A 22,989-nucleotide genomic window follows, 5' to 3' on the forward strand; every position below is an offset into this window, starting at 1 on the left:
TCCGCAGAATTTCACCATGCTGACGTTCTGTACAATCATGTGATGAAGCTCTGGTCCTTCCCAGAGTTCAATGTGCGCTGTTTGCCCCACCCCATCTATTCTGCTCTGTCTATCTCAATGTGCTATTCCCGGAGAAAAAGGGGAAAATAATACCTTCAATAATTGGTTATTCCCGTGTTTAATCTCCCACCACCAGCCCAGGAGGGGACTGCCGTCATAGTGGAATGTGTTATTACAATCCGCGTTATATTTATGAATGTATATGCACATGTAAGCTCTACCTACCATTCGAATTCAAAAGAAATATGCAAGAAACTGGAAACATTCGAAGGATTTTTGTATTTTCTTCATGTTTAGAAGAATCAGAACCCATTTAAGAATGTGTTGGGGACTATCAAAGCGCTATTAGGAACCTTGCTGATGTGAGTAGGGGTACACATTTCAGCAACAAAAGAAAAGACAGAGAAGGCCCTTTGGATTGAGAAAAAACAGCAAAGAACAGCCATCACAGAAACGGGGAAAAATCAATTATTTCGGGGATCTAAACTGAAAATCGGACTCACAGTTTAGATCGAGGATCATTTTATGGATATAAAAGAAGTTGAATGAAGACGGAAGCAATGGAAATATTACACATGTAGTTCGTTAAGTGTAGCCTTAATATAGTTTTATTTCTCTAGTTTATCTATAGGCTATGCGTAGAGAAATGCCGTTTTAAGGAAATAAACAGAAAATAGGCCTTTTCCCCAAAATATGTTTATTATAACTTTTGCCAAAAAGATCCATGTCATTGTACAGCCGAGTTTCTGTGTCATGCCGAGTTTGGGTCCCTGTCACAGGCAACAGTGAGACGTGAGACCCGGGCTGTTCGTGAGATGAAAATAGGCTATTTATCCCCTCCTCAATTGAATGTGAAAGTGGTAAAAGCCTCAATCAACCTTAACATCTGTGGATGGTCATCAATATCGGTATATAAAAACTATATGTGAAGAAGGAAAACCCTAACAGAATTGACCAAGTGAGAGGGCGGCCTGGGTGTCGTCATCAACAGTCTCCTACCCTCTGACAGCAAGATCTACTGAAAATACGCATTATGTACACATAATTACAAGCGCGGTAGGTCAACGTTTTAAAACTCATTAGTTCGACGTAACACTAAACAACAAGACTGTATATATGTCGTTAATATTATTCTCAATTCCGTGGGTCAACCGAGGGATCTAGAATAGTTTGTTTATTTATTTTTTCACATTCCCCCTCCCCTGGACCCTATTTCTTGCGGGAAGATGGGTTGTTTGGGCAACAGCAAGACTGAAGATCAGCGAAATGAGGAGAAGTCACAAAGAGAAGCAAACAAAAAGATAGAGAAACAACTTCAGAAGGACAAACAGATATATAGAGCAACTCACAGGCTACTACTTTTGGGTAAGTTTGTTGAAGGAAATCTGATGTTGTAGGCAAGGCCTCATTGGCAACATTGTTTCTATTCCTATATGGCATACTATTTGATGTTGTGATATAGGATATTGTTGTCTCTAGGCCTTCCTCTTACACTCTAGTCTCATTTAACTTTTTCATATGTAATATGGTTGCTAGTATGATGTTTAAGTTGGGTATCAGTTAGACTTGATTCTCTAATAACATAATTGAAGTCTACATATCGCTACATTGTTATTGTTTCTTCACATTTGCTACATTTAGTCTCGAGCCTGTGTGATTGTAACAGCTCGTGCCTAATCTATATCAAACATGGGTGTTGAGGCTCTGCATGTGTGTTGTGGGTTTGTTTTCAGAACTACTAGCTGCTTGACAACTTTCAAATTCATAGGCCTGTGTATTTCTAAGGTGGGCCTATGTGTGAATTAATGAATGGTGAACATTTCTACCACTGACACTTCTGTGCTCATGGTACTGTTATCATGTAAAAGCAGTCAAAATGTCCTCTCTTAATTATAATATCTCATTAGAATTTGCCTGATGCCTAGTGTATTGAATGACAGCGGTATTTCTGTTGGAGAGGAAGTTGTGGTAACTAAAGAAAGCGGAACAGAACTCACATTTAACCATAACAAAAGCTTTACTACAAAGCTGCTTTAGATATAGCACTGTGCTCTTTGCACTTTTATATGATATGACAAGTTTTGTTGTGTGTGCCATTGGCAAGTTATCAGATGTTGGCCTATTTGTGAGTAAGAATTTTGTTGGACAGTGTTTATGGAGAAACATCAGACCATGAACCAACCATGATAAGCTCGTAACATTTGAGATCACTGCTATGGGAAAGAAGATTTTCACTTTCATCATTAGTCATCTATTTGATTTGACAAATGAGATGTGTGTATTGTTGACACCTTTATGCTTGATTTACACTATAGGTTCAAACCAAGCTGTACTGAGCTAGCCTAGTTATGCATCCACCACGAGAACCGTGCTGGAAAGAACGGTGTGAAAAGACAATATCAGAGCCAACACAGTCCAGTTTGGGTTGTCCCTATAGTGTGAATCAGGCATTCGAGTGGATCTGTGATGAAGAACTTCCTTAGTTATTCTCACATGGGGATGTCCACAGCACTAAACTAGCCAATCGAAAAGAAATCAGACTCGACAGGTTTTACATGTTACTTTGTGTTACCATTACATCCCTGGTTATAAGTGAAGCTGGTAATACTATTGCATTAGTAGATTAACAGGTTGATATTGCACCTATTGCACCTATTTATTTCCATCTTACTGTATGTGTGGATTCACCAAACCTCCCACTATTGTAAGTTGTTTGACTCAGACCCAGGTGGTCTTAAGCTCAAGGTAGAAGTTGCCCCTTACCACATCAGTTTATCAAACCTAAATCCTGACCTTAACCAACTGGAAGATAAAACTATATCTGACCCATAGAGAGAGAGGCCTCATCGTTGTATCCGTGCCATTATGGCGTCGTTGACGGCATGGGCAGTGCCATTGAAGCTATATCCATTTAGAAGTAGTCAATTTCTTCTTCACTATTAACTCATGCCTCTTGATGACCTGGTTGCACATAACAGGGGCACCAGGAGGAATCAGCCAATGAAATTGGAAGTCCCACCCAGCTGACCATATTAAAATGGTGGAAGACCTCAATGGCGCTGCCCATGCTAAAACGGCCTTTTGGCCACTAGAGGCCTCTTATCATTCTCTATGATCTGACCCTAGATCAGAGGTTAAGGGCAACTTCCTCCAAATCCTGGCCTCTACTGGTGCTGAGTCAGACCTTGGTCAAGTGGCATAATAACCCATTTCAATTAGAATATTTCCTAATGTTTATTTCACAGGTTTGAAGTTCTGAACTATCACTTTGAACGTGTCTCTCTTTACAATTAGTTTTTTTGAAGATGACTTCTGAGCATCACATTCCAAATGGCCGTCTCTGTTGGCTGTCAGGGTAGGGCATTTCTCTGTACTCTATGAAATATTTCTAACCATCTCCCCCCACCCCGCCCACCCACAGGGGCTGGTGAGTCAGGGAAGAGCACCATAGTGAAACAGATGCGGATCCTCCATGTGAATGGCTTCAATGCAGAGTAAGTATGGTTTCCTTCTCCAGACTATGCTCTACAACTGTGAACATAGATCAGGGTTTGAGACTACAAGCAGAGTGATGGGGGATAATCCCAAAGGAACCAAAAAGTATTGGCCTTGCAATACCTGAACTGTAGAAAACACACATTAGATTCACCTGTACAAAGCACATGATGAGGCTAGTAACAGTTGATGGTATTCCTCAGTTCAATAGCCACTATAATGTACTGTTTAAGTGTCTCACCTAGTTTTTACTGTGAAGTCTTAGATTTCGATTTAAAAATTATCATTCTGATTGCATGGATAGATGTAAAGACGAGGACTTAAACTTCCTTCGGAAACAAATGCTGAAGGGGTTCAAACCCCGTTCCATTGGTTGGTGACGGGTGCTTCAAGGCCCTGGTGTGTTGTTTGGTGACGGGTGCTTCAAGGCCCTGGTGCGTTGTTTGGTGACGGGTGCTTCAAGGCCCTGGTGCGATGTTTGGTGACGGGTGCTTCAAGGCCCTGGTGCGTTGTTTGGTGACGGGTGCTTCAAGGCCCTGGTGCGTTGTTTGGTGACGGGTGCTTCAAGGCCCTGGTGCGATGTTTGGTGACGGGTGCTTCAAGGCCCTGGTGCGATGTTTGGTGACGGGTGCTTCAAGGCCCTGGTGCGATGTTTGGTGACGGGTGCTTCAAGGCCCTGGTGCGTTGTTTGGTGACGGGTGCTTCAAGGCCCTGGTGCGTTGTTTGGTGACGGGTGCTTCAAGGCCCTGGTGCGTTGGTTGTTGGAGGTTTAGGCTCAGGTGAGAAGGTTGGTTGGAGGTTTAGGCTCTAATCAGGTGTTGGTCCAGCAATCTGTGCTCAGTTCATCACTTGGTCACATCCTAGACTTTTCAGGCATTCATTGATTAGTTGGTTGTGTCTGTGTGATAACTTAGCTGTACTGTGTATCACTTAAACTTAAGGATTGCATTTGCAAATGGATACAGTGCAGGGCAGTGTGTCTGTGACTTCTCAGCAATGTTTTGTAGTCAGTACTGGAGGAACATATACTGTACAAGGAAAAGGAATATAAGGAATTGCTGGAGGTTTTTGGTAGATTCCCTAAATCCTGAAGTATGTTGTTTTTTCATTCAGTAACTTCCATTGATAAGGTTCCAGGCCTTTGTGAAACACTGGACCAAGTATATTTTATCTTCTTAGATAAAGATAGGAAAGGATGTATATAATCACACATGCTTTCTCCGTATATATAATTATTGCGTATTCTCTCTCCACACACATCATATATACACACACACACAGTCACATACAAGTGCGCACACACACTACTTTGTAAGAACCATGTGATTTAAAAAAAAAGTGACTATCATGTTGAAAATGTAAACAGGGCCTTCTCAATCTACCTCAAGCCAATAAACTAGACGTCGTGTCTGTGTGGGATACAAGCCCTCCTGCTGGCTGTTTCCTATTCTGTCTTTCTTTTTCTTTCCATTTCTTTCTCTTTTCTATTGATGTACCTCATTCTCTGACACACATTCTCTCTCTTACTCTACTTAAATGCAGTTTGTGTTCTTGGGATAAACTAAACATCAGTGGCAGTGTTTAACTTAGTGAAATGTTTCCCGCTACAAAATACATCTCTCTTTGCATCATCTGAATCAGAAAAAAGATTTGGAGACAGTTGGAGGACCCTCACTGTTGCTTCCCATAGCCTACAGTTTGGCGCACTCCACCTTTGCTTGTTAAACTCATTGCTTTTGACTTGATAGCTGATACTGTAGTCTACTGATGGGTTGTTGCAGCTCAGTTACCACTCTATAAAGGTGGGGTGATGTTTGATGTCTGATCATTTGTAGTTATCATGGCAGGGAGAGCATTTTCATTAGTCCAATGTAGGCACTGGGAGACTGGGACCTGTTAAAGATATGAGTTTCACATAGTTGAAGATGTACGTGTCACAGTCATAAACATTGTCAGGTTCAGAAGGAATGATATTGGGAAATTGTGCTGTATGCCAGCTGTTGGACTATTATCTAGATACATATTTGTTTTTTGTTTGCTGTATTATCAGCATGTCTGTTGTGTATGACAATGATATTTCTATTTTTTTACAACATGGATGATTGAGTTTTGAGGTTTTTGTTTTTTTGCAGAGAGAAGAAGCAGAAAATTCATGATATCAAGAATAATATTAAAGAAGCTATTGAGGTGAGTTTTCAGGTTTGAATCTTTGTAGTTCATGTCTCTGTAGGTAGGTACTATGTAGAATAAAAAATTCTAAACAGCTAAGCATGAATCATGAATATTTTATCATTGTATATAAGATACCCCAAGACAATCCTGTGTTGTCACTTGATTTGTATTGAATGTGTGTGTTTGTGTCGCTCTTTAGACCATAGTAGCAGCTATGAGTACACTGACGCCTCCCGTTCAGCTCGCCAGTCAACACAACCAATACCGAATCCAATACGTCCTCAACCTAGTCAATCAGAAGGACTTTGAATTCACATCTGTGAGTATGACAATGTTTCTACCACACACACAAATCATTATAGATAGACATTGTCTTTGCATTAACGTATGTTAGAGCCCGATCAATATGATTTGAGGGGACAAAACTTACCGATAACTAGATATCTGCCAATATACTGTTTTACGCCGGGGAAATTAAAAAGTAAAAGTTTTACACACGGAATTCTCAGAAATTGCCATCTAAAACAGCAATTGGTCAAGAAAATATGCCTCAAATGTTCATTTCTTATATTGTAAAATGAATGATACATACTGAGAATGGCCGCAAGTGCTCAGGTAAGCATGCGATTCCCTTTTTTCATCATATTTATTTAATATCGGTTGAATTATCGGCCGATACTGATATGGCGTTAAAAGGCCAATATAGGCCGATAATATCAGTGAACCAATATATCAGTTGGGCTCTAATGTATGTACACACCTGTGTGAGTGAGCATTTGTACAGTACCGGTAAAAAGTTTGGACACACCTACTCATTCAAGAGTTTTTCTTTATTTTAACTATTTTCTACATTGTAGAATAATATTGAAGACATCAAAACATATGGAATCATGTAGTAACCAAAAAATTGTTAAAGAAATGAAAATAGATTTTAGATTCTTCAAAGTAGCCACCGTTTGCCTTGATGACAGCTTTGCAACTCTTGGCATTCTCTCAACCAGCTTCATGAGGAATGCATTTCCAACAGTCTTGAAGGAGTTCCCACATATGCTGAGCACTTGTTGGCTGCATTTCCTTCACTCTGCGGTCTGACTCATCCCAAACCATCTCAATTTGGTTGAGGTCGGGTGATTGTGGAGGCCAGGTCATCTGATTGTAACGTGGATGCTGGGAGTCAAGAAGCAGGTGAAGGTGGTAAATTTAATTTAACAAGAAACATGGAATGATACAACGTAGGAGTAACGTCTAGACATGAACAACAGAAAACAATACTGCCTGGGGAAAAAACCTAAGGGAGTGCCAGATAAAGGGGAGGTAATGAGTGAGGTAATGGAGTCCAGGCGTGCCTAATGATGAATGACAGGTGCGCGTGATGATGGTTTCCAGCACTGGTGGTTAGTAAACCAGCGACGTCGAACGGAGGAGGGGAGGAGCAGGAATAGACGTGACACTGATACAGCACTCCATCACTCTCCTTGGTCAAATAGCCCTTACACAGCCTGGAGGTGTGTTTTTGGTCATTGTCCTGTTGAAAAACAAATGATAGTCCCACTAAGCGCAAACCAGATGGGAATGGTGTATTGATGCAGAATGCTGTGGTAGCCATGCTGGTTAAGTGTGCCTTGAATTCTAAATAAATCACTGACAGTGTCACCAGCAAAGCACCATCACACCTCCTCCTCCATGCTTCACGGTGGGAACCACACATGCGGAGATCATCCGTTCAACTACTCTGCATCTCACAAAGACACAGCGGTTGGAACCAAAAATCTCAAATTTGGACTCATCAGACCAAAGGACAGATTTCCACAGGTCTAATGGTCCATTTCTCGTGTTTCTTGTCCCAAGCAAGTCTCTTCTTCTTATTGGTGTCCTTTTAGTAGTGGTTTCTTTACAGCAATTTGACCATGAAGGCCTGATTCACGCAGTCTCCTCTGAACAGTTGATGTTGAGATTGGTCTGTTACTTGAACTCAATGACGCATTTATTTGAGCTACAATCTGAGGTGCAGTTAACTCTAATGAACTTATCCTCTGCAGCAGAGGTAACTCTGGATCTTCCTTTCCTGTAGCAGTCCTCATGAGAGCCAGTTTCATCAAAGCGCTTGATTGTTTTTGCGACTGCACTTGAAGAAACTTTCAAAGCTCTTTAAATTTTCCAGATTGACTGACTACATGTCTTTAAGTAATGATGGACTGTTGTTTCTCTGCTTATTTGAGCTGTTCTTGCCATAATTTGGACTTGTTTTTTTTCCAAATAGGGCTTCTTCTGTATACTACCCACCCCTACTCTGTTATAACACAACTGATTGGCTCAAACGCATTAAGAAGGAAAGAAATTCCACAAATTGACTTTTAATAAGGCACACCTGTTAACTGAAATGTATTCCAGGTGACTACCTCATGAAGCTGGTTGAGAGAATGCCAAGAGTGTGCAAAGCTGTCATCATGGCGAAGGGTGGCTACGTTGAAGAATCTCAAATATAAAATATATTTTGATTTGTTTTGCACTTTTTTGGTGCCACACATGATTCCATGTGTGTTATTTCATGTCTTCACTATTACTACAATGTAGAAAATAGTAAAAATAAAGGAAAACCCTGGAATGAATAGGTGTGTCCAAACTTTTGACTGGTACTGTATATGTTCCCTTTGGCATGCCCATTCAGTAGTCCCTGTTGCAGGTGCAAGCCTCATGGTACTGGTATCTCTGTGGGTTGTGGTATAGTAATTGATGGGGTGGCAGGTAGCCTAGTGGTTAGAGCGTTGGACTAGTAACCAAAAGGTTGCAGATCGAATCCCCGAGCTGACAAGGTAAAAATCTGTTGTTCTGCCCCTGAATAAGGCAGGTAACCCACTGTTCCTAGGCCGTCATTGAAAATTGTTCTTAACTGACTTGCCTAGTTAAATAAAGGTAAAATAAAATACAAAATTAGCGGGTAGCGCCTCGATGCGATGCCTGTTAGCTAATTGACTGCCCTGAGGGAAGGCCTGGAGGTCTCTGAGTACCACTGGTTTACACTGATTGTGCCTGTAACACCCCTAAATACCTCTCTCTGGTACCCACATGTTTCTGTGTCACACTGGGATGCCCATCTAAACAACAGGGTGCTTGCTGGTAGCTGTACTTGGCTGGAAGGCTATCATTCACGCATACCAGGTTTCTGGATAAACATAATCCATTGAATTTATAATGGATTTATAAGTGCATCCAATAACTTTGTTTTATATTGATCACAGAAACCTTGTTAACGTTTTTTTTATTGAATAGGGCCCATAGTGTCCTAGAGATAGTTTTACTTATCTCTAGGACAGACGGCATGTTGCCACTCAACAAAATGAAAACATCTATTTAGCTGTTATTATGCTTTAATTTAGATCCCCTTATGAGTCTTTGGCTGAAAGAAAATGAACTATTACAGTTGAATAGTTTCTTCTCTACCATTGCGCAATAGTCTGTCATTGAAGATTGCTTTGTCCTTCTTCTGGGCCTAGTACACCTGCCATAACATCTCTCTCTCTCTGAGTTTGGGTGTGTAGGCCTACGTGTGAAAGGGATGTGATTGACTGCTGTCTTGCTCTGTGGTGTTTGAATGTCTGCGATTTCGTTCCTGATGGAGGAGAGTTGAATGACTCAAAGGTCAGACAGTGTAATACTGTTGGCAAAGCCTCCCTCCCTCCCTCCTTCCTCTCTGGCACCCCCCAGGGCTGAGGGGGAACCGGTTCTACTGGTCACCTAATCTCAGAGTACAGATAGAAAAAAAAACAGAGGGTGGCTAGAGGTGGGGGACGTTCGTATGGATATCTACTGTCTGGGCTGTTCACGTCCAGTTCATTTCATGTTTAAATGCGTTGTTGTGTTATGGGACTTGTTTTCAGACTGCTGATTAATCGACTGATTAGAATGGTTTCGGCCCGTTGCCGACCTCTGCTTTATAGGTTGTTTTTCTTAACGCCACTAAAATGTAAATTTTCTCAAATTCAAAGCTACCAGGCTCCTCACTTCCTTATCCTGTCTCTGGCTACATGACGCTTTTGTAGTGGAGTTGACCATAGAGTTAGAATGCCAGAGGGGACATTCCCATTCAGATGCATTTTACATAGCACATGATCATGTGCAGAACGTAATAGATGGTTGTTTATTAACCAGGAAAAGGCAACCAGTTGCTTTAAAAAAAATAATAATACTTAAAGCAAGATCAAACTCCCTGTGATATGCTTAGCAAAACAACACAAGCCTTTGTGTATTTGAAAAAAGGCCATACCAAAGGATGAAATGGAAATGATTATGGAAAAAAACTAAGAAAAGACAAGCCAGTGAGCAGAGAGAAACAATATAGCATTGAGTTGTAGCCCCAAAGGATTCTGGGTCGGCTGCTGTAATGCAATGAGCAGTTCCTAGAGAGGAGTTTTAATTTTTTCTCTTAAGCGCATGACTGATGATAAAGGAGGACTCTGTTACTAAGACACATAATGAGTGCTCTTTTATGGAGTGGATGCAGGGATTCTTATAACTTTTCAAGTAACCCAAGCCAGCAGAACGGTGGGACAAATATATCGGACAGCAAACCTAAACATTATGCAAGTGTGTGCAGACGCATTGTTCCACAAAGGTCCAGTTGTCCAGAAGATGTTGTTTTATACATGACAGGGTTTCTTGTTCCATGGTCCAAATGGAAGGCGATGGAGGGAGATGAGTATATCTGCCTTTCTATGTGCTTTTTAGCCCTTTGAATGTTGTCCATGGGGTCGTCATTCTGGTCCTTAATAAGCTATGTGGACATTCCCACTTTATGCAACAGATATCAAACAAGGAAGTAACAGATTGGCCTTTAGATATGCTAGTTGACTGGAATCATTACACCCGCATAGCTTTTGTTTGCTAAATCAATGTAATGAAATATGATTCATTCAATGTTATGAGATTTTGACGTGATTATGAGTCAACTGACCCTCCCTAGCCTGTCGACCATATGTAATCTTTATTTCTCCTCATTTAAAGGAAATGTTGAAAAAGGTTATAAAAACATGCCTTTTTTTATTTTTAAAGGCACATACTTTAATTTCAACAGCCTGACCTGCCACTTTGTTTTTCCTATATTGAAACTCCCCTTGGCAGTTACCCTCACTGGCCACAGAACCTGTTGTCCTGTCAATAAATGCTAGATCTCTAATAGGTGTGCTGCCCCGTTGAAATGTAAAAAAAGATGTGGTACATCACAGTGCCCTCAAGCATGACATGGATGATGGACAGTGTCCTCCTTTTCTACTTGCTTTAATTTAGTCGATGTATTGTTATTGTACCATGTGAATTAATCGCTTCATCTTTCTCTCTTCCACTGCCCCTCTTCTTTCGTTCACTCTCTCTTTCTCTCTCTCTCTCTCCTTATATTGATCTCTCTCGCAGGAGTTTTATGAAAATGCAAAGACTCTCTGGCAGGATGAGGGCGTGAGGGCGTGTTTTGAGAGATCCAATGAGTACCAGCTGATCGACTGTGCGCAGTAGTAAGTATGCACTGCACTGCACCGCCGAGATGGGACCAACTGTCTTGAATAGCTACAGTGCCCTTGTACAGGCCTGTGTTGTTGAAAACAAACACTCTAAGCCAACGATTAGGGGCACACATGGGACTGTAGTTCAAGGCTGGCATGCTCAGGTTTAGCAGGCTGATAAAATACCAGTTAAAGTTTATAAACCCCAAATCTAAAATGTATTTAATTTCATCCAAACTTTATTGTAAAAAGCAATTTCCTAGAGAGACCCGTTCTGATTTTCAATGACAACATGGCAAGATAACAGGCAAGTATTCTGCCTGAAAATGATGTGTGGTAGTGGAGCTCTGTGTCATGGAAGTCATACTCTTCCTCCACAGCTCCTCATCGTGTCTGTGCACACACCACAGTATGACATCACCAGAGCTTTCTGCATCAACACTGCCACCTCTGGCTATGTGTCTCTCTCTGCCTCTCTCTTTCACGCGCTCACTCTCTCTCTCCTCACTTTCTTTCTCTTGCTCTCTTTCTATCTCTCTGGCACGCTCTCCCTCGTACTCTCTCTCACACACGTTCTCTTCCTCTGCTTAGTTTTCCAACTGTCGTGTGGCTCCGCATCTGTGATGTAGGATATTTGCAGCAACAGGGACCAAAAATGGCAGGTCCTGAGTCATAAAAGGGAGAGACAGAGATTTCACCAGCGGTTGGATGGGTGGAGGGGAACAGGGGAGGAGGGGGGAAGTAAAACACAGTGACTGGAGCCTCAGAGTTAAATCTGTTATAGTGGTGTTTGATTTGAGGGATTGTATAAAAAAATGCATATTGAGCTAATGTTTGAAGAGTGCTGTTTATTTGATTTGTGTTACTTAACAGTCTAGGACAACCCCTTCAGGTGGTTCAGATGGTCCAGTCCAGTCTTTTGTTCCCTCCCTCTCTCTCACTCTTTCCCACTCCCTTTCTCCTGCTCTCTCCCTCCCACTTCCTCTCTCCCAGTCCATCTTTCTCAATCTCTTGCTCCCTCTCATTTTTTCTCTGGTTCTCTCCCTCTTTTTCTTTCTCCCCCTCTCAGGCCCTACTCCAGTCACACAAGATTTTGAGCTGATAGTCTATTTATAGAGCCTGTGGTTCTGTCTCCATGGCAACCATGCTGGAGGCCAGGGCACTAGGGAGCTATTTTTGAATCTGCTCTGTAATGTCAGACTACTCTTTCTCTCTCCCCCTCTCTCTCTCTCACACACATATGCACACACTTTCTGTCTTTCTCACCCTTTCCTTCCTACCTATCCCCCTCCCTCTCCCATCTCTCTCTACGCCTTTCCTACCTCAATCTCCATCGCCCTCCCACTCTCTCTCTATCCTTCCCACTCACTCTAATACACTCGTTCAATCTCCCTGTGCCAGAGACTAATTTAGAGATGTGTATATGTCTGTTTTGGTTCAGGCTGATGGGCTAGGTCAGGTTTGTGAGTGTGAACCCTTGTGGAAGGAAAGCTTACTGTTAGAACTTTTACAACATTCTTCAGTAACGTGTAGGAAAGAGTAAGAGTTAATAACAAAGAATGGTAAATGCACATGAGCACATACACACTCACACAATCTCTCTGTGTTTCTCCTAGTCCCTTTGTCTCTCCCAGTGAGTGCCGACTCATTCCTGCCATGTCTTACCTGTACTTAGACCTGTCACATTTCACCCCTCCGCGTCACATTCCTGGTTATCCAGAGGCTTGGCATTCCTCTGTGTTCAGTATGCTTGGGAGACCGGAATACAGCTGTCACACACTGTTGGTACAGTTTGTGGCATTCAGTTGTATTAGACACTCTGTAGGTACTGTTTAAACCCAAGTAAAACAGTTGTAAACTACACTGAGTAAGACAGGAACACCTGCTCTTTCCATGACAGACTGACCAGGTGAATCCAGGTGAAAGCTATGATCCCTTATTGATGTAACTTGTTAAATCCACTTCTATCAGTGTAGATGAAGGGGAGGAGACAGGTTAAATAAGGATTTTTTTAAACCTTGAGACAATTGAGACTTGGATTCTGTATGTGTGCTGAGTTTTTCCACACTCAACAGTTTTCTGTGTGTATCAAGAATGGTCCACAACCCAAAGGATATCCAGCCAAATGCTTCCCACAACTTTGGGAAATATTGGAGTCAGCATGGGTGCAACTCAATATTAGGAAAGGTGTTCCTAATGTTTGGTATACTCCGTGTATGTCATGGAATTGGACATTAGTCTCAAAGTCAGTATGACTCCAGAACCATTGCTATTCCTCTCAGCTGTAAGTGTCTGTACCAATGATGTCTATGTTTGGTGTTTCTGTCAACCGCCTTGTTCCTGGACGGACGCTGGTCCCTGGGATGTTACTAACTGGCTGCTCATTTAGTTAGCTGACACTGATTTAGTCCGTTCTCAAGTCTTAGAAAGAAACTAAGTCGTCCTCCAAAGAGGAAGGAGCGATGGCTTACCACAGGTCAGTCCCTCCCTGCTACAAAACAGTTGGCCAAACGCAGGTGTATATAATTATATTGAGCTCAGTGGTCTCTACCTGTCCACAAACCAAGACAAGCTCCCCATCATGCTTTTTCTCTGCCCCTGCTGACTGAATTCAGCCATTTTGTTCTGTCCTGGTCATCCTTCTAAATCTGTTTTTTTTTTCTCTCCTCAGCTTTCTAGACAAGATTGACATTGTGAAACGGAGTGACTACACTCCCACTGATCAGGTGACTTTCCGTGGTCTCAAAGCCACCATCATCAGAGGCCCAGGGATACGTCTCAAATGGCACCCTATCCCCTCTATAGTGCACTACTTTTGGCCAAAGTCCTCCATTTGATACACATCCCTACTGTCCTCCATCAACTTCCTTTCATAATATTGATGAAATATAACACAGATGAATGACTCCCGTCTTTCTCTCAGGACCTACTGAGATGCAGAGTGCTCACCTCTGGGATCTTTGAGACCAGATTTCAGGTGGACAAAGTCAATTTTCAGTGAGTATAACCCAGGATTATCATCCGATTTGGTTATATATTGGGGCGGCAGCGTAACCGAAAGGTTGCAAGTTCGAATCCCCGAGCTGACAAGGTACAAATCTGTCGTTCTGCCCCTGAACAAGGCAGTTAACCCACTGTTCCTAGGCCGTCATTGAAAATAAGAATTTGTTCTTAACTGACTTGCCTAGTTAAATAAAGATTAAAAAAACGACCTGAAGATCAATCTCCAACTCAGCCCTTTAGACGTGTATGAGTCCATACAGTGCAGCTTACATGTGATTCATTACTACGCCACAACGTCGTAGTGTGTGTGGTATATTTATCGCATTGACATCTCTTCCACAGCATGTTTGACGTTGGTGGTCAAAGGGATGAACGTCGGAAATGGATCCAGTGCTTTAACGGTAACATTTGTTTTGACATTTTATCTGGTTAACCCAATAGAGAATCACTCACAAACACAATTCATTCTCATTGATACTTTTTGGGGGGTTCTAGACAGGTCCTCCATAGTCTGTAGCCCTGTTCCACTAAAGGTTTCCTGTATTTTATCACCTTTGCTTTTTCTGCCATTACTGTGTGTTTCGGCCTTAGCCTTAAAGCTAATTGCCTTTTGACTGTGTCATTGATTTTCGCTTAACAAAACCAGGTTGTCTGAGTTCCTCCTCCCTCTGTCTTCCCCACAGATGTAACAGCCATTATTTTCGTGGTGGCCAGTAGCAGCTACAACATGGTGATCCGGGAGGACAATCAGACCAACCGTTTGCAGGAGGCTCTGAATCTATTCAAGAACATCTGGAACAACAGGTGACACAAGCACAACCCATGACACCCCCTCCCCACAAACATTTATGGAATCAATGGAGTTTTATTCTATTCCTCTGTTTTATTGAAATACTCTCATCATAATAATGTACAATTTGCTAGCTGTAAATGACCACTGACTGCTTGTTACCAGTGTATTTAGCCTGTTGTTACCAGTGTATTTAGCCTGTTGTTACCAGTGTATTTAGCCTGTTGTTACCAGTGTATTTAGCTAGCCTCTCTGTGTGCGTGGGTTTCTATTTTTAGGTGGCTGCGGACCATTTCTGTCATCCTATTCCTCAACAAACAGGACCTGCTAGCAGAGAAGGTTTTGGCTGGGAAATCAAAAATTGAAGAGTACTTCCCAGAGTTTGCACGCTACACCACACCGGACGATGGTGAGAAGTTGTTACACTTGACTGGATGTTTACTGTACACACACACGGTGCGCACACATACACACATGGCGATACACACGCACACACAGTGCTTCTGCTTTTAACCACGGTAGATGGCTCTTGAATGTTCTTTCCTGTGGCTGATAAGTCATCATCATAGTGATCAGTGACACTGAAAATGTGTGATGGTGTACTAGAATCCAATCATAACACTCATCATCAGTCACTTACTATTCTATAGCAACACCAGAACCAGGGGAGGATCCACGCGTCACGAGGGCAAAGTACTTCATACGAGATGAGTTCCTGGTAAGTGCAGAAATACCATGTCTCCCCTGCTAATGTTATATAGAATCTTATGGTATTGATTATAAAATAGGATCCAATCAAAACCAAAGATGCCAAATGAGATGACTTGCATGTATTGGATATGTTAGCATTGTCTTCATGTTAGATTTGTTATTGAGTCAAGTGGATGATGTCCTGATGGTGGTAGTATTCTTCTTTGTCTGATTGTGTTTCACTGTGTGATTTCAGAGGATCAGCACAGCCAGCGGAGACGGCAGGCACTATTGTTACCCCCATTTTACCTGTGCCGTCGACACGGAAAACATCCGCCGGGTCTTCAACGACTGTCGGGATATCATTCAGAGGATGCACCTTCGGCAGTACGAGCTCTTGTGATGGGAGGGGGTTGCAACACAGACTCTGAACCTTCACCTCCGGTCTCTCCCTGAAGCCCACCCCTGTCGACCTGTTCCTAACTCGGTGTACTCTTGGGGACTCCTGAAGTCAAACTAGACATGAGCTACAGAGTAACCTGGAAAGACTATTGAAATACTGCAAAACACAGAATACATCCAAGCCAGATCAGCTGAACTGCACTTTAGCACTGAGCTCAGGACTCAAACCCATTTCACCACACACACAAGCGTGTACACGCTGACATAACACCGAACTCTCTCTCTTTCACACCATTAGTTTATATTTTGAGACACACACACTTAGACACACATGCTCTCAAATGTACCCTCCGATAACTGCTTGCTGTTCTGAAAAAGAACACGCTTTTACTCGACTACATGGTCCTGGACTGGGTGAGCTCAGAGTCTTAGCTGCTTACTGTCTGCAGCCACAGATTGACTGGCTCAGTGCTTTCAATGACTTCACAGCCAAGATACCTACTAGGAGCAACGTTGATGACTGACAATGAACCGGAGAAGCATCGTGGTGGGCAGGGCATGGGGGGAGGGGAATATCTATGTCAATTTGGTGGAGCTTGGACACCATGACGCTCACAGGATTGTCACATGACTTTGCCTTGTTTGTACAGCAGCGGGAGGAAAAAGGCCAACGTTCACAGAACTCAATGGAGTGCAAAAAACATATACAGTACCATATAAGTGAAGAGAAGTCCGATCAGCCCTGTTTCAGTCTCCAGTTGTTTTGTCTGTGTAAACTGTTGTGCCATTGTGCCCCCCTCTCTCTCTCTTATCACCCCTCCTCCCTGTCCACTCTCTTAACCTCACCTCATACCCTGCACTGTTACTTTACTGGCAATGCTCTTTGTTTTGTTTTTAAAGAAAAAAGTAATCCTGAAATTAAAAAAAAAAAATAAGGAAGAAGATAATAAATGGGATTCTATTCTTTACTCATGTGGTCAACCCCCCCTCCACCCCTTCCTTCCAAGGCTATTTGTATGTCTGTCTTTACTTTACTGCTGAACTATTATTCTTGTACAGACTGTAAAATGTATTATTTTGTACAACTTTATTGAAAAAATAGAAGATCCCTGTGCCTTGATCACGACTGTACGTGTATAATGAGCTAAAGTGGGTGTTATACTGCGCTGTATAGCTTGGCCAGTGTCCCCCATCTCTCCAGGGAAGGAGGACAACCATTCGTAGATTTAGATTTTTATTTCTCTCCCCCAACTCCCCTTTATGATTTAAATGTTTATTTTTGGATCCATATACCAAAAGAAAGATAAATATATGAAATGTTTATGGATTTTTAAAAGTATTTTATTAGAATCAAAGACACAAATTGTACACTTGATATAGTGTGCGTATTGCTAGAACTTAAATCCTTTCCAATTAGGTTTTGTTTCATTAGTGACTTTCTGCAAACAACATTTTGAAGGGTGAGTTTTATTTACCATTTTTAGCTTTAAGGTAAAGGGTGATGGAAAAATATCCAAATGCAAAACATTGCTTGTTTCTACATGAATCTTTTCTTTTGCTAAAGAAAACAACAATCAAAAAATGGTATTGTTTTGGGCTCCTTCCTAGTGTTCCACAACAGAGACTGTACAGTATTACATTTTCACTTCAGTGCCCTAGTTTTCATTTATTATGTACATCAAACATGGGTTTCTACTTTCAGAAGAGGAGCTCTGCAAAATAAAGTTGTTTTTTGGTGCAGACAGCAAGAGGCCTGTCCTTACACACAATCACAATGGCAAGGACAAACCTACACCAGGTTCAACCACATCTCATTCATCTGCCTTCATTCATCTGCCTTTAGCCCTGTCTTGAGTCATGTCCACTGTCCTTAGATAGTTCTTCATCTCCTCATACAGTGCCCTGTACTGTTACTTCACTGCTTTTAACCTTTTATCATCAGTTCTATTATACTTTTGATTGAATCTATAACATGCATCATGACTGTATTCAATTCAGTCTTTGTTGTTTTCCATCCAAGGTGATGTATCATTTAACCCAGACACAGGCATTCTACTTCACCACAGCTTTTTTGTACACATACAAACAGTTGTGGTTTATGTTAATAGAGTGTGAATCTTTGGGGTATTTGTCTTTGCATTTTGATCTTGACCTACACCATGACAATTGTTGATGAATTTCTTTCTCTTGTCAGAAGTGTAGCTTAGGGAAGTACAAGAGAATAAGAACTGCAGTATTTAAATATTGCTGGGAATGCAAAAGACTTCAAGTATGAGTCAATGGGTCAAAGGAAGTAAGAGGAAAGGGGAGGCGGGATTGTGATGAAAAGGGCGGAGAGCTGCTGGAAACAGGGTTTCTTCAGCCCAACATGATTACACTGTTCAGTGCCATGCTCCTGAACACGAGGAGAGAACTGCCAATGACACAACTGAGCAGAACGTATGCGTCTTATTTAACTTGATGGAAAAGAGCCTTCTCATTGATATTGAGCAAGATCTACAGGTTGGTTGGCCTAAGAACTGTAATTGTGTTATCTATGGCCTGAATGATTGGCATTGCCTGCAATTCCTGGTGACTGTGAGAGCTGGGTTCATAGTCTGTGATGCTCTGTGACATCAGAATAGCTTATCATGTGTCACTGTTGTGTGGGTATTGAACATAGAGGCCTCCATAATTTAAGGTTTGATTGATATATGTCATTTTCCTCCCATGTTCTTGTTCCTCGTATACAGCTGAATGCTCTGCCACTTTTCACCACCAGGTGGTGACAAACCTATTTATGTCAGAATAATAAAGTCCTGTCTCCATAAGAATGATAATTTAAAGTTGTTCTAGCAAACATTCATATTTGAACCAGATTACATCTATTAAGTAATAAGGATTATTATCAATATAATATTTTATGTCTGAGCTATTGTCACTGGAAATAAACAGGTCATATATAGAGGGAGGGTCCAACGTTTAGTCATGCCTGGATTTGGTAAAACCTTGGTCCTGTAGGACTCAGCTGTGTTAGCAGGCTTATGAGGTATTGCTCAAGGATTACACATTCAATCTTCATAAATAAACCCATAAAACTTTAGATAAACTAACTAAAACTAGTTCATCTAGCATCCACAAAATACTGTTTGTGTGGCTACAGGCCCACACACACACACACACACACACACACACACACACACACACACACACACACACACACACACACACACACACACACACACACACACACTCATACACAAATTCCATCCCAGCAATAATGCAAAACACTGACTGGGGCCATTCTAAACACCCAAAGGCTGTACTTTACTTTACTCGGCTTAGTTCTCCTTACACAATGAATATAAGAGTAGGCAAATACATTTAATTCATTATTATGATTATGATGCTATATGTGCTTTTTCCATCTATAATAATTATGCTTTTTGCTATTTACTTGTTTAAAACTTTATACAATGATTGTGGTTAACCTTCATGTTGTAATGGTCCGAAGCGCCAATGCAGTTTTTTTTACGTAGTGTTCACAGCTCAATTCTCCATCCATCCGCCCACAATCCAAGCCCCCCAGGCTACACAAAGACATGGCTTTTAAATACAGACAGTAGAAACCAAGCCAAGAGAGAAAACACTCCAACTAGTCCTGAGATGGTCCCTTTTGAGAAGACTGTAATATTTGCTGCTGCGTTTAAAACACAGGAGGGAAGAAAAACTATTCAGGTTTTTCCATGCAGAGTAGACACTACAGTGCATACGGAAAGTATTCAGACCCCTTGACTTTTTCCACATTTTGTTATGTTACAGCCTTATTTTAAAATTGATTAAATTAACTTTTTTTCCTCATCAATCCACACACAATAACCCATAAAGAAAAAAGTGAAAACTGTTTTTTATACATTTTTGCGAGAAAAAAAAAAGAAATACCTTATTTGCCTGAGGAATTATCCGTAGAGCTTCGAGACAGGATTGTGTTGAGACACAGTTCTGGGGAAGGGTACCAAAACATTTCTGCTGCACTGAAGTTTCCCAAGAACAAAGTGGCCTCCATCATTCTTAAATGGAAGAAGTTTGGAACCACCAAGACTCTTCCTAGAGCTGGCTGCCCGGCCAAACTGAGAAATTGGGGGAGAGGGCTTTTGTTCAAGGAGGTGACCAAGAACCCGATAGTTACTCTGACAGAGCTCCAGAGTTCCTCTGTGGAGATGGGAAAACCTTCCAGAAGGTCAACCATCTCTGCAGTACTCCACCAATCAGACCTTTATGGTAGAGTGGCCAGAGGGAAGCCACTCCTCAGTAAAAGGCACATGACAGCCTGCTTGGAGTTTGCCAAAAGGCACCTAAAGACTCTCAGACCATGAGAAACAAGATTCGCTGTTCTGATGAATCAAAGATTGAACTCTTTGGCCTGAATTCCAAGCGTCATGTCTGGAGGAAACCTGGCACAATCCCTTCGGTGAAGCATGGTGGTGGCAGCATCATGCTGTGGGGATGTTTTTCAGCGGCAGGGACTGGGAGACTAGTCAGGATCGAGGAAAATATGAACGGAGATCAGCGAGATCCTTGATGAAAACCTGCTCCAGAGTACTTAGGACCTCAGACTGGGGCGAAGGTTCACCTTCCAACAGGACAACGACCCTAAGCACACAGCCAAGACAACACAGGAATGGCTTCGGGACAAGTCTCTGAATGTCCTTGTGGGCCAGCCAGAGCCGGGACTTCACCCCAATCGATCATCCCTGGAGAAACCTGAAAATAGATGTCCAGCGACACTCCCCATCCAACCTGACTGAGCTTGAGAGGATCCACAGAGAAGAATGGGAGAAACTCCCCAAATACAGGTGTGCCAAGCTTGTAGCATCATATCCAAGAAGACTCGAGACTGTAATCGCTGCCAAAGGTGCTTCAAGATAGTACTGAGTAAAGGGTCTAAATACTTACACTACCTGTCAAAAGGGTTTTTCTTTATTTTTACTATTTTCTCATAAATTGTAGAATAATAGTGAAGACATCAACACTGTGACATAACACATAAGGAATCATGTAGTAACCAAAAAAGTGTTAAACAAATCAAAATATATTTTAAAATTGAGATTCTTCAAATATCCAGGCCTGCACACTCTTGGCATTCTCTCAACCAGCTTCACCTGGCATGCTTTTCCAACAGTCTTGAAGGAGCTCCCACATATGCTGAGCCCTTGTTGGCTGCTTTTCCTTCACTCTGCGGTCCGACTCATCCCAAACCATCTCAATTTGGTTGAGGTCGGGGGATTGTGGAGGCCAGGTCATCTGATGCAGCACTCCATCACTCTCCTTCTTGGTAAAATAGCCCTTACACAGCCTGGAGGTGTGTTGGGTCATTGTCCTGTTGAAAAACAAATGATAGTCCCACTAACCCCAAACCAGAAGGGATGGCGTACCGCTGCAGAATGCTGTGGTAGCCATGCTGGTTAAGTATGCCTTGAATTCTAAATTAATCACAGACAGTGTCACCAGCAAAGCACCCCTACACCTTAACACCTCCTCCTCCATGCTTTACGGTGGGAAATACATATACGGAGATCATCGGTTCACGCACACCGCGTCTCACGAAGACACGGCGGTTGGAACCAACAATCTCCAATTTGGACCTCAGACCAAAGGATACATTTCCACCGCTCTAATAATGTCCATTGTTCGTGTTTCTTGGTCCAAGCAAGTCTCTTCTTATTATTGGTGTCCTTTAATAGTGGTTTCTTTGCATCAATTTGATCATTAAGGCCTGATTCACACAGTCTCCTCTGAACAGTTGATGTTGACATGTGTCTGTTACTTGAACTCTGTGAAGCATTTATTTGGGCTGCAATTTCTGAGGCTGGTAAATCTAATGAACTTATTGTCACGTCCTGACCATAGAAAGATGTTATTTTCTATGGTAGAGTAGGTCAGGGCGTGACAGGGTTTTTTTCTCTCTGTTTTCTATTTCTATGTTCAGGTTCTAGTTTTGTATTTCTATGTTGGGGTTTTGCTTGGGATGATCTCCAATTAGAGGCAGCTGGTCCTCGTTGTCTCTAATTGGAGATCATACTTAAGTAGTTTTTTTTTCCACCTGGGTTTGTGGGAGATTCATCTTGAGTAGTGTATGTTTCACCTCTGCGTCACGGTTTGTTGTTTTTTTGTCATTCAGTTTATTTATTTATTGCATAATTTCACAGTATAAATAAAATGTGGAACGACACACACACTGCACTTTGGTCCGCTCATTCCTACGACAGCCGTGACACTTATCCTCTGCAGCCGAGGAACTCTGGGTCTTCCATTCCTGTGGCGGTCCTCATGAGAGCCAGTTTCATCATAGCGCTTGATGGTTTTTGCGACTGCACTTGAAGAAACTTTCAAAGTTCTTGAAATATTCCGGATTGTCTGACCTTCATGTCTTATTTGAGCTGTTCTCGCCATAATATGGACTTTTACCAAATAGGGCTATCTTCTGTATACCACCCCTACCTTGTCACAACACAACTGATTGGCTCAAACGCTTTAAGAAGGAAAGAAATTCCACAAATTAACTTTTAACAAGGCACACCTGTTAATTGAAATGCATTCCAGGTGACTCATGAAGCTGGTTGAGAGAATGCCAAGAGTGTGCATCAAGGCAAAGGGTGGCTATTTGAAGAATCTCAAATATAAAATATATTTGGATATATTTTTTGGTTACTACATGTGTGTTATTTCAAAGTTTTGATGTCTTCACTATTATTCTACAATGTAAAAATAGTCAAAATAAAGAAAACCCTTGAATGAGTAGATGTTCTAAAACTTTTGACCGGTAGTGTATGTAAATGTAATATTTCCTTATTTTTTAAAATATTTTTTTTCAATCTTTCTAAAAACCTGTTTTTGCTTTGTCGT

General features: G+C 41.7%; 1 protein-coding gene across 1 annotated transcript; it reads left to right on the forward strand.

Annotated features, from left to right (window-relative positions):
• Nucleotides 1-77: 77 nt before the first annotated feature.
• LOC106566693 (guanine nucleotide-binding protein G(s) subunit alpha) lies at nucleotides 78-17,849 on the forward strand. The gene is made up of 13 exons (XM_014134981.2): nucleotides 78-1,116; nucleotides 1,287-1,425; nucleotides 3,482-3,554; nucleotides 5,688-5,742; nucleotides 5,927-6,046; nucleotides 11,134-11,231; nucleotides 13,891-13,945; nucleotides 14,143-14,216; nucleotides 14,565-14,623; nucleotides 14,906-15,026; nucleotides 15,291-15,421; nucleotides 15,663-15,730; nucleotides 15,959-17,849. Exons 2-13 carry the CDS (start codon nucleotides 1,287-1,289, stop codon nucleotides 16,103-16,105), a joined length of 1,140 nt encoding a protein of 379 aa, XP_013990456.1. The 5' UTR covers nucleotides 78-1,116; the 3' UTR covers nucleotides 16,106-17,849.
• Nucleotides 17,850-22,989: the final 5,140 nt, after the last annotated feature.

The sequence above is a fragment of the Salmo salar genome, chromosome ssa13, assembly GCF_905237065.1.
Source record: "Salmo salar chromosome ssa13, Ssal_v3.1, whole genome shotgun sequence".
Classification (NCBI taxonomy): Eukaryota; Metazoa; Chordata; class Actinopteri; order Salmoniformes; family Salmonidae; genus Salmo; species Salmo salar.

Bases quoted from the DNA above. Each gene is read 5' to 3' on its own strand.
- LOC106566693 (XM_014134981.2), top strand. From the start codon at position 1,287: ATGGGTTGTTTGGGCAACAGCAAGACTGAAGATCAGCGAAATGAGGAG. The intron at 3,555-5,687 runs GTAAGTATGGTT...GTTTTTTTGCAG, and splicing joins GTGAATGGCTTCAATGCAGA to AGAGAAGAAGCAGAAAATTC. The intron at 15,422-15,662 runs GTGAGAAGTTGT...ACTATTCTATAG, and splicing joins CTACACCACACCGGACGATG to CAACACCAGAACCAGGGGAG.